The 12,539-nt window shown below is 43.1% G+C and overlaps 1 protein-coding gene across 9 annotated transcripts in view; it reads left to right on the forward strand.

Annotated features, from left to right (window-relative positions):
* Positions 1-12,539, forward strand: part of LOC111839339 (LIM domain-binding protein 3-like) — a 48,225-nt gene that overhangs the window by 11,066 nt on the left and 24,620 nt on the right. For 6 of the 9 annotated variants that reach the window (XM_023803160.2, XM_023803177.2, XM_023803184.2 and 3 more), the window contains exons 2-4: positions 2,904-3,055; positions 9,510-9,585; positions 10,492-10,811. In XM_023803160.2, coding sequence (XP_023658928.2) covers positions 2,904-3,055; positions 9,510-9,585; positions 10,492-10,811 — 548 coding nt within the window. Of the gene's footprint in view, positions 1-2,903; positions 3,056-9,509; positions 9,586-10,491; positions 10,812-11,786; positions 11,807-12,539 lie in introns of all 9 variants that reach the window. The other 3 variants (XM_023803168.2, XM_072709777.1, XM_023803224.2) reach the window with 1 other exon arrangement.

A 12,539-nucleotide genomic window follows, 5' to 3' on the forward strand; every position in this document is an offset into this window, starting at 1 on the left:
ACGTCATATCCCATTTTATCAAAAAGCGGCATGAGATTTTTTATACAATCCCTTCCTCTCTGCTTTAGTTTTGGATGGTGGAGGCACAGGCCTGCACTTCTCCTTGCAAGGGAACCCAGCATAGTGATTTATCAGAACTTTACTCTAATCGAAGATTACATTGCGGTTAGAAGATCGCTTACCTTATGTTTGAATCCCGTCCATTTTTTGATAACTCCGATTGTTTTTTTGTTTGTTCTGGAACATTGTACCCCATTGGATGGTGAGCCAGTCCCGATAGATCCCAAGCATCACTGGATTTGAAATATGGACTAATTTCAGATAAGATTTTTCTTTTCCTTTTTTTCCCTTATCTTTCCAATAATCACCCGGGCGGTGTATTTCACTAATATTTTTGTTGTTACTTTATTATTTTCTCATGAACTGAAATTTGCATACACCTATTTTGAAAATCTTTTCCGTTGCTACTTTTTTTAAAAAAAAATTCCCGAGCTGTAATTTGTATGGTCATTTTGCAAATCCTTTGTTTATTACTTGAATGATTGTTATTTCAAGAATGATCGTTTGATGCATATATACATTTCTTGAGATTATATACATGGCCTTAAATATTAATTTATATATATATATATATATATATATATATATATATATATATATATATATATATATATATATATATATATATATATATATATATTGGTGAATTGTATAATTAATTGTTAATTACACTTAAATTTAAAAGAAAAGCAAATCTTTCTTATTCTGCCGAATCTGGGATCTCAGATGTGTACAATTATACAGTACCTCACATTTGGGTATAAAGTGCTACATTTGGTTTTAACCAGCATGTGGGTCAATGGAATCACTCTTAATCTGGGCCCTCACCTAGGACCAATTTGCCTTAGGAGACCCTGCCGGGAGCAATTGTCCCCAACAACAGAGCTCCTAAGATCATTGGGACACACACCCTCCACCAGGTGGGGATTCATGGAGAAGCAGTACAGAATTTTTTATTTTATGGAAAATGTAGAGAAATGTGTGAGCACTGATGTGGTTAACTAAGAAGGTTATTCATTTTTCCACATAATTTTTTCATGGGCAGGTAAATGTGCTACTAGGAAACATTACCCATGGTCAGCACTAGGAGGGGAACATTCATTCATTAAAAAAAAGTGTCTGGTGAGGTCTTGGGATTAAGGAAGAAAATTGGTATCACAGATGTTGAACCCCGCCCACCTGGAAAGTTTAAGAGATAAGAGGAGCGATGTCAACAATGGGGTCTGATGTGACTGCTCAAGTAGACCAGAGCTAAGCATAGAGAGCAGGCACCTTTGCAGTAGAAATGAGTGAGATCAGCGAGCAGATTAAAGTATAATGTTTCACTGAAACGAGTCATGGGTTTTATGTAACCAGCTGGGCAATCAGGGCTCTCATGATTTTCTTTCATGGTTTTTATTATGTCACATGTTTTATTTTTTTTTATTTTTATTTTTTTAAATAAATAGCCTTTATATATTTTATTATACATGTTTTGGTTGTGTTGACTGCAGCCTGCAAACCAAGTTGCTCCTTGGGGGACAATAAAGCCAATGCAGTCTAGTCTTGTCTAGTCTAATCTAATCCAATCCAATCCAAGGTGTGATCGTTTTGTTGCTTGTCATTTTAGTAGGGGTGCAGTAGGGAAACTATGTAGCAATACTAAGTGAAAAGATGTACATAACTGTCAATGACCACAAGTGTCATTTCCACTTTTTAGGTGTAATGTTAACATGCTCACCTTTAAATTTTGTGTAGGATTTTCCTTTTTCTGGTGAGGAATGTAAAATCCAATTTTCAGAGTGGGGCCTTGCTTAGATTTGTCCTCCTGATCTGAAAAGGCCTGGGCAGATGAATGACTCTAGTGCCATGAGTGGTTTAACTTGAATTTCTTCCACACAAGAATAATATTCATATGGCAAATTAATAAGTTTGTCATATAATTAGGTTTAAGCTGTTTAGGGATTTTTTTTGAGTGAAAATGTAGAAAAAGGGTTTTTCAGGGTGTGAAACAACACACATACATAGAATTGAGGGGTATTGTTTACTAATGTTTGAATGTGCAGGCTTTTAAAAATATTGCTGAAGCTGGGGAGGAAGCTGACAGTGGGGTTTTTCAGAAGGAGCTCTGAGTACAGCCCTCAGGCCCCCAGCAGCCTTACTCAGCATCCCAATGAAGAGCTCAGAAATATGAAACCTTGTGCTGTTAATTTAGTGATCATCTCCTTCTGAGTCTGTGGAACCAACAGATATATCTGGGTATCTTTAAATGTAATACATCCCACAGCTGTGTGAGATTAGAACTGGAAGCCATGCCTCGCTACTGTATGGGCTCTGGCTCTGTGCTTCTGCTGCCAGAATGCCAGGTGATACCCGCTGATTGCCCCCTTATTACCTCTCTGGGTGAAATAAACAAAGTGCAGCTGATTAACCACTCTGTGCCCCATGGCCTCCCAGCTGGCTCTGTATTCCTCCACAGTGAGGCTTCTAGGATGTTTGGGTAAATACTGGAATGTGCCAAGCTGAACATATTGGAAGTGCAGAATGATTTCCGGAGCACATGGTCACACAAACATGGATAACACACATCAGATCACTTCATCTTATAGATCCTGACTGAAAAACAAAAGATGACTAATCAGTTTTATTTCGTGATGGCATTGATGCAGATACTTTCACATGAAACATTTTATATTAATCATATGTACATTTGAGGAATTTAATTGATTATTTATTTTGTTCAGTCTTTTATTGCTTGCGTAGTGCATGTACAATTTTACTGTGATGACAAAGAATGGCAAATTTATTGTAGCACCCCCTCAGGTTAAGGATGTCATTGCAGTACTGTTGCATTCCATCCACAGATCACACCGGGGAGCAAAGCTTCCCAGGGCAGCCTGACCCAGGGTGATGTCATTGTGGCCATCGATGGAGTCAGCACTGAAGGCATGACCCACCTGGAGGCTCAGAACAAGATCAAGTGTGCCGGTTACAATCTCGCCCTTACAATGCAAAGGTGCCCCCTGCCTGAACACCCCCGCAGAGTGCACACCTGTGCTGCTCTTCAGAACTTGTGCTGCCACACACACGTGTGAACTGTACAGCTGTACATAATACTAAACAGGAAATGCTATTGAACATGTTTATGGCAACATCACTACTATAATAAACTAAGCAAGGTAAAGACAACATTGAGCAGTACTCAAACTTGAATGAGTAAGTAAAGTTAGTAAGTAAAAGTTATTTATAAAGCACTTTTCACAGACACAGGTTACAAAGTGCTGTACAAAAAATGTGACATTAAAAATAAGCATACCAAGTGCAATATGAAAAAACATGAGTAATAGAAACACTTGAAAAATATATGAGAATAAAGCCCAAGCAGTGTTAACTCAGCTCTATTCAAAGGTCTTCTTAAACAAGAAAGTCTTAAGATGTATTTTAAAAGAGTCAACGGACTCAGCAGAGTGCAAAGCTAGTGGAAGAGCGTTCCAGAGTCTAGGTGCAGCTGACTGAAAAGCACAATCCCCACGTGTGCGGGAGACGACTAGAAGGTCTTGTTGACTAGACCTAAGACCCCGGCTGGCTGTGTAGCGTTGGAGTAGACTAGCAATATACTTAAGAGCTTGACCATGCAACGTCCTATAAGTGAGTACCAGGACATAGAAATAAACTCTAAAAAGAACTGGCAGCCAATGCAGATAATACAAAATTGGAGTAATACAGTATGTGCTCTCTTGTCAGACTGGGTTAGAAACCTAGCAGCAGCGTTTTGAACTAACTGTAGCCAAGAAAGGAGAGATTTGTTCAGACCTGAATACAGAATATTACAATAATCTAGACGTGAAGAAATAAAAGCATGGACTAGCATCTCCAGTTCTGATTTTGAACCTCCAGTTCTGATTTTGAACCTCCAGTTCTGATTCTGACCTCAGTTTAGAAAGATTTCTCAAATGATAAAAAGAAGAGCGGCTGACAGACTTTATATGTGAATCAAGGCTTAAGAACTGATCAAAAACAACCCCGAAATTACGTAAGCTTGATTTTGCAAGTGGAGAGACAGAGGCCATCTTTAGACTAATCTCAGGATAGAGGCTAGGGGGAGCAACAATTAGACCCTCCATCTTGCGTCCTGCGAATGATTATTGCAGAATGAGCACAGCCTTCTACTGAGATTCTATTGAGGGACACTTATAAGGAGGGATTGGTTCTCCTGGTCATTCTGTGACATGTCCCCCAGTAATCCTGCCCTCCTGTCCCTGTAAGCAGCACCTAATCCTTTCCCTTGAGTGACCTAAATATGGCCACCGCCATGCATGCCTTTTTGTCAGCGCTGGGTGGTGGTATTTAGAAGGAAAAGGTCACAGCATTAATTTTCTTGGACTTTTTTGGTTAAGTGAATTGGTGAGGTGGCAGGAGCTGTTAAATGTGGTGTATAGACATGAAGAAGTGAGTACTGATTGTTTCAGACTTAAGCTGCCATTGGTGGCTATTACATTATACTATATTGCCATCTCAGAGCTGTCTGTGCTGTCTTCGCAGTCATGGATTGTGGCATTAGTGCTGGCCCCCTATGCCAGGGGTAGCTTAGTTCTTTCCCTGTTTCACCACGAATGATTCAGCTCAAGAGCTGTGTGGTAATTAGCACAAGGAGTTGAATCAGGTGTGTTAAATGAGGGTGAACCAAAAACTGTGTAGGGCTCCGGCCCCCCAGGACTGGAGTTTAAGACCCCAGTTCTACGCCATTGTGTTACTAAGGGAAGCCGGTCCTTCCCACATCGGCTTACAGGGAAATAATGGGGAATAGCTTGATGGATTTATGACTCTTGATACAAAGAAGATGAGGTCATCCCAACGGTTTGTTGGGTCCAATCATCGGATTTTCAGGGACCAAGTATCTGTTTGTTTTTTACTAGGTGATTCTGATAAACTTCCCATCAGTGGTGAAACAACAATTATATGCTGAGTCACTCTCCATGACACACCCCCTAATACCCACATCACCATGCCTCAGCACCACAGGGTCCATTAAATCATTGGAAATCCCACTAGCCATTCGGTCACCTGGAAACATTTAAAGTTGACATTCCTGTCCCTGGTAAATATTAGAATCTGTTCCTTGTTCACCTCAGGGCTTGTCACGGTTTTAGCAACTGTCATTTGGAATCATTTACCCTTTCACCATGAAACCACCAAAATATACCCTTTAACGTTTCACCTGATGTTAGAGTATTTTTTTTCTACTTTTACAAAGCATGACTGATTCCAGACAGTGGGTGATGTGAGTCATCCCTGGACTGGAGAAAAAGATCCATAAAAAGTGTCTCCTGACAGACATTATAGTGAAATTAGCTAACAGGATGAGCAGGAGGTCCCATACCAGTGCTGTCTGTGTACCATGGGTTTCTCATGAGCCCTTGGTGACAAATGACAGCATAAAAGTAAAAGTACATTCAACCAGTGGTTCATGTTCCAGAACCCCTGGTTTTGACAATTGTCATTCTGTTGTTTCTGATTTTGTTTGCTGTTTCGCTTGGTGGAGAGGTAGACTTTTGGATGGGAGTGTTATGTGTTCTTCAGAACTTTCTGAGAATATTGGGTCTTTCATCCTCTCCTTTCAGGTGACCTCTGAATTGAAGAAAGAATTCCATAGATGTGCTTTTATGGTCATTTTGTGCACTGGAAATGTGATTTTCCAGTGCACTTTGCAGCCATTTTTTTTAATTTGCCTTGCTTTTACCCACAGCAGAATTGGAGGATGGGGTGGTCTTGCCAGTGTGCTTCTGTCATTATAACATTGGAACTGTGTGGTTCCACTCATGCAGGTTTTGTTAGAAACCTGCCCTTTGGGGCCTGAGCTCTGAATCTTCGCCACTGTTGTGCTGTGGTCTTAATTCGCCAACCTTTCTTCTTTGTCACTTTGGCTGTATGCTGCCCCTAGTGCGTCTGGTCCTTGTGTCATTCTGCCTGAGACTTCCTGTGTAATATTTCTCAAGCCTCACCACTGATTGTCTGATATTGGTGGACCTGTAATGATGTTGGGGATCAAGCCAGACCAATAGAAGAGCCAGAAATCATAGAATGGATGGGCCAGTAGAAAAAACAGGTGGGCCAGTCCCATAACAATTCACTTGGCGACTGTTAGGCTCAGGGCTCGTCTGACCATGCCATTTGTGTCTCTTCACTGTTTGGCCAGCAGGCGTTGCTGGTCATGCTGCCTTTCCCCTCTCTGTCTCATAGCGCTTCAGCCCTAGTGTGTTTTCTCAGCTCCCTGGACCACTGCATAGCTGTATTGGTTGAGAGTGTGGTTCAGAGGCTGAAACCCTCTGGTTGTGGGTTTGAGGCTGGCCAGAGACCTCACCTGTTTGTCTGTATTTATTGTTTTTTCTCTTTCCCCAGTGTTTGTTATTATATATTGTTGTTTCCCTGTCTAAGGTTTGCCCTGCTTGTGCCTTGTTCACATCTGGTTCTGTTTGTATTTTTGTTCCATGTTAATCATCCTAGCATGGTAATTCCCAATGTGTGATTAATGTTTCCAAATTTCGGTGTTTGTTAAAGTTCCCTAGTTCTGTGCTTATTAATTGTAAGTTACTTCACCTGTTGCCAAGTGCCTTTGCTGTTTGGTTACTTGTTTTATGTTCCACACCTACCCTCTCGTTAGCCTGGTTGTCTGTGTGTATTTAAGTGCCTGCTTCTGCTCTGTTCTTTAGTCTGTCATAGTCTATGTTATAGCATATTTGTTTGACAACTGAATGTTGTCACTCTGCTTATTGCTTAGTTTCTTAGTTGTGTTTATCCCATGGTTAGTTAATTCCTTATTTCCCCTCTTTGTTTCTGACTCCTTGTGATCCTTTATTTTGTGTATCCTGGCGTGATGAGTACCTTCAGTATACCCCTGTTGTATTGGAGCTGCTCTGTGGGGGCAGTGTGTGCTTGTGATCAGAAGGTTACTGGTTCAAGCCTGGCCTCAGCACATTTGTGTCCTTGAGGAAGGCCCTTAACCCCTGGGTGCTGCTATGGGTGGGTGCCCTTTGCAGCCAGCTTGATCTCACCTACAGAGAGCAAGTTGGGAAACATGTAAAGACAATTTCCCAATGGGGATCAATAAAGTATCTATTGTTATATTATTAGTACCTTCTTTCCTGCCTGTGCCATGACCCGCCATGACAATGACAAAATCACACTACAGACTGAACTGCATATTTTTATAAAGTTTTTAAATGACCTCTAGCATTACTAAGACCAAATAAACAAAGAAAAAAAAATCTAGTTGCCTCTCAACAGCACATCTCCTCCTATTGATCTAACCACACACACGTGTACCTGTCAGACACAATAATTTTATCATATTTTGTTGCTTGCTGTGATTACTGAATAGGTGGGCCTGAGTTTCATCTGGGAAGGCCCAGGACAACCCAGGCCCACCTATGCTGCCACATTAGAGCCAGGGGAATTGAATTTTTACTTTCAGGTCATTTACCAATTAGCAACTTCAGCTGACCTGTTTTTATGTATTGACATTAGGGATTCTGGCATAATTGCTTTTGAGGCTTGAACACATCTTTCAAAGCAGGTAGTAAAATACCAACTGTTTTTACTTTTCTACCCTGTAGCCCATTAATGTCAGTTTACAGTCATTCTGGTTCATTCTAGCAGTGTAACAGAGGGTAAGAGGGACAGCTGTGGGATTTATTACATTTAAAGATACCCAGATAAATCTGTTGGTTTGTGGCTGTGATCCTGGTGGGAGGGAACTACTGTAGTGATGGTCTTAGGGTGCTTTTCCACTGCTCCAGGTACTGTACTTTTGGTACTTCAAGAAAATACCAAAAGTATGGTACTTCAAGGTGTTGGTTTTCCACTGGCATTAAAATTGGTACTGACCCCGAATGTCCGTCTGTTGTAAAGGCAATAAGACGGACACTGACGCGGCAAAGCTGTAAGTCCTGTTGTTTTATTACTACTCTCCTCAGAGAAGTCAGAGGAACCCGGGGCAGAGCCCGAGAACGTAGCTGAAACTCAGGTGGGGAGATAGGAAGATCGGCTTCGGTACAGACGAGGGAGAGGCGCAAAACACGGTCGGGAATCTAGGCAGGGGTCGGGCGATTGGCATCGGTCCAGAAAGAGGCAAAAGCGAAAAACACAGTCGAGGGTCCAGGCTGATGTCGGCCGATCGGCGTCGGTCCAGAAAGGGGGCAGGCAGAAACTCAGAGTCTAGGAAACGTAGCAGAGGTAAGAACACAGGGAAACACACACCAGAAAAAAACGCTCGAACTCAGGGCACACCATGAAGATCTCGCACTGATCAAAGAACCGAGTTGCCTGATATAGTGAAACCGAGACCGGGGAAAACAAGACACAGCTGGGAGAGGAGTGTCTGGAACGGGAGCAACCGGTACGGCCAGAAAAACTGGTTGACAGGACACGAAACCTCGGGGAAGCCCTATCGATCAGAACCCCTGGAGGGGCGTGGCTGAGACGATGATGGGGATTCCTCAGTGCTATCCATGACACCGTCACAACGTGAGATGGGGTGTTTTGTACTGAATTTGAAAAATGGCTTTATATACTATAGGGCTTGATGATGTGCGATATTAATGCAATAATATAATGTTAATACATATTATGCACATGCAATTCTTACATCACTAGTCAGCTAGACTAAGATCAGGCTTTTTCTTACCTTCAATTTGGTAGGGACATTATAGTGCATGGAGTTTAAGTTTTATTAAAACATTTTTATTCTGTCATAAGAAGAAAAACATTAAGCACGTTTTGCAGTTTTTCTGATTATTCCTTTTCAAGATTATCTAGTATATGTTTTAAAATCAGTTTAAAGTTTATGTCCACTGTAAACTCCCAGATGGGTTTGTGAGAAATTTATGTTGAACTCCTTTTTTGCTTTATAAATACCCCAATATTTATTACAATAAAAACACAAATTTCAATTAAGTGCTCTCCTAGTATATTATACAAAATATTTTATTTCATTATGCTATCCTGATCTTGTTGTATCTGTTCTTCTGACCAGATCACAATTAAACCTTGGGTCTCTTCATTTGTCCATGCGTCCAACCTTTTTTATAGACAGCATTTGTATTAATATCGTCCAGCCCTATAATATGATATAGCCATTTTTATAATTCAGTACAACATACCCTGCCTCATGTTGTGGTGTCACTTAGCGCTAGTACCAGTTTTTACACCAGTGGAAAACCAAGACTTTCTTAAAGGACCAAAAGTACAGTAGCTGGTTCTGCTGTGGAGTGTGGAGGAGTGTGTGTTTGAGTGCGTGTTTGAGTGCGTGAATTAACTGAGAGCCCACCACTTAATGAGTGGGGCCGGATGCTTCCTAAGGGTCGTTTAAAAACTCACACCAGTTGCTGTTACGTACTCCTGAATAATTCAGCTTGTTTGCTGTCATCTCCATCTTGGGTCCTGATGTAAGAGGTTGCTTCTGTCATCCACAGGCCAAAACGTCCCATTCCAATGCCGATAGCCCCCCCGAGAATGGACACCTGCATACCTATCATCCCACCTCAGAAGGTAGGTGTGGCTCCGCCTTGCTCTCCTGGAGTTCTTTCCACATGTAAGGAAAAGTATTAAAGATGCCCCAGTGTTCTTGTTTGATCATTTGAATACAGACAGTGTTAGCAATTTATGATCATGGTTGAAGTCAGGGAGAGAATAGGGGTTCCAGTTGGCACCACTAGGGTGATAAGGAAGTAATTGAATTACAATCATCAGAATGTCTCCTTCCTGTCCTGCCCTTTCCCTGCCCTGGGCTCCTCACAGTCCAGGAGGTCAGTCTTTACAGTATATGCAAATTGACTCACAACACCTACACACAATACCTTGTTGGGGAGGGTCTTTTGGGGTATAAAGGGGAGTGAAGAACTGCACTTAATTTGTGTTTGAACTGCCTTTCAATACCTGGTGAATGTCTACACTGTATTACATTATATTATTTTTAGTGTTCAATAAACCACCATTTTGCTGAAACGATCCTTACAATCACAATGCCATAACCCATTCGGACCTCCTCAGAAGCAGTAAAACCAGAATTCCCCTTTCAGATTAAAAGGACCCTAACCTCATAAATCACTAAGAGTAAGTAGCTAAACCGCTTTATGGGCCAGGGGAAGTATAGTAAAGGCTTACTTGGAGTTGAGCACCCAAAACCCCCGACTACAGGAGCTCCCCACTCCCACCCGGGTCACTTCTGAGATAGAGAGAGCCATAAAAAGCAAAGGGGCCCCTTTGCACAGAGATGATCACAGAGACTACATGGCTCATGTGATTGGTTGGCTTCCCATAGTGGCTTATCAGGAGTGCCTGCCTGTACGGCTACAGGAAAAAGAGAAATACTGCGATTTTACATCTTGATTCTTGAATGGTAATAATTTTACTGCTGGTGCTCTTTCTGTTCTAATCTCCACTTTTCACCCCAAGGACCTGGAAGGCCTAATCAATGGGGCCTGCGTTGCCTCCCCCAGGCCATTAGGGGCATCCAGTGAGACAGAGCCCCCCTCCTACAGAAAGCAGGAAGTTACCCAGACCTTTGACATGGTGGTCACCAGTGCTGGTGCCAGTTCTCCCTCAAAGAGGTCCCAAGGGCCTGGCTCACCAGGTGCAGCCAGCAAAGCGCCCCCTAGCCAAAAGAAGCAGTATAACACTCCCATTGGGCTATACTCAGCAGAGACACTGAGGGAGATGGCAGTGCTCCAGGGAAGCCTCAAAGGGAAGGGCTTGGCCGCTGGGATTCCCGCGGGGTATGTAGTGAGAAGAGCCAGTGGCACCTCGCCCGGCAGTATCCTCTGTGGCCTCGTCTTTTAACAGAAGGATGACTCAAGGTTCAGAAATCCAAGCATTCTTCAGCCTGCCAGCTGTGTCTCAGGCTGACGTCTTGTGTTACAGTCTGTTCCCGGTGCTTTATGATTTATACTGTAAGGTATGGCTGATGGGGGGGGGGGGGGGTGGCACCGGGTACCCTTTCTCCAGGTAATACGAAGGGCCAAGTGGCTCCTTGTATTAGTGTCTGAGATGGTGAATTGAGGCACCTAAAGGAAGAAGCAGTAAAGCAAATGTCTTGCTTTTCAGTCTTGGAACACCTCTCTGTTCTCAAGTTTATCCCTTTTGGTCTCCAGTCTCCATGGATTCATTCAGCCCGTTTAAGCAAAGTCTTAATACCACAGGAAGGGAGAGGTGGCCAAACAGAGTGGCTTGGTATGCACCTTTGGTGCTGTTTACAGTCCGCTTCCTTGGTACAGTAATAGTGGAGCAAGCTTGCTGATGCTTTTGGTCCTTTTAGAAGGTAAACACGACCGTTTTCAGGCTCAGCTGAGCTCTGCATTCACTTTCCTCCCCTCTTGAATCTTGAATCTTGAAACTTCTCTTCTCCAGCACACATCCCCCTCTCCCCTACCTCCCCCCTTGTCCTTCCACTTATCTGGCCATATGCATTTCTCATGCCCCCTCCTGCAGGCTTGTGGGACACAGTAGTATCAGTGCCAGTGCTTTTTTGGTTGCAACCACCACATCCTGGAGCTTTCAATAAAAGAACTTGCTAAATAAATGAGTGCAGATGTTCTGATGTCGAAAAGCCTTCAAAACAACCTTGGATTTGTCTTCCTCCAATTGTCTTCCGTACAATCCTTCTCTTCTTCTGTTACTTCCATCTGTGGGGTACTGTGTTGTTAACCCTGACTTCTATCTCTGTCTCTCTCTGTCTCCCTCCAATGGCCCAGGTCATGAACACCACTATCAAGTTAGTACCCTCCCCGGGAGCGTGGTTGTGCTTTGGCATGTTGAGCTCTGAGCAGCATGCTGTGGCGGGGGGGCTGTTCTGGGCCATTGCCCCTTCTTGCATCCATTCTCAGACGCCTTTCCTTTGCATAAGAGAATGGCATGTTATTTCCAATGCTGGGGGTGTTCTTTGCAATTTAAGCACCTTTGTGCATGTTGACGCCAGTGAGAAAACTCCAGCATGTTTGGGTTTTTTGCCATTCTTGCATTGCATGCCCGTTAGTTCTGGGCTGACAGCTCTGCGTCGTCCCCTCTCCCGTGCGCCCTGCCTGAGTGACCCACTGGGGGCTCACATGCGCTCATTGGGACAGGAAGTGAGGCATGTATGTGCAGCATAGAAATGCCTGGAGTATTCTGGTGGGAATCTGGAAACCATGCAGGTGTCCATGGTGATGAGTAAGGCTCTGGTTCAGCATGCAGGTAGAGAATGTTTGATCACACACCTCGTTCAGGTTCAGTTTAAGGTTTGCTTCATGTCACTTTTATGTCGTCATTCTAGACATTGACACATGGGTCATTTATATTGCTTTGCTCGTGTCACACGGCCTGAACATCATTTGGTGTTTCTTTACCTATTAGCCTCAGGTGACCTTGGTGTCCACTAACAGCTGCCACTGTCTCACAACCGCGGGCCTCACACTCTCTCTGCCTCTATCCTGCCCACTTTGCACCCCCCCGCTTCCCGCTACCACCAA

The sequence above is a fragment of the Paramormyrops kingsleyae genome, chromosome 3, assembly GCF_048594095.1.
Source record: "Paramormyrops kingsleyae isolate MSU_618 chromosome 3, PKINGS_0.4, whole genome shotgun sequence".
Taxonomy (NCBI): Eukaryota; Metazoa; Chordata; class Actinopteri; order Osteoglossiformes; family Mormyridae; genus Paramormyrops; species Paramormyrops kingsleyae.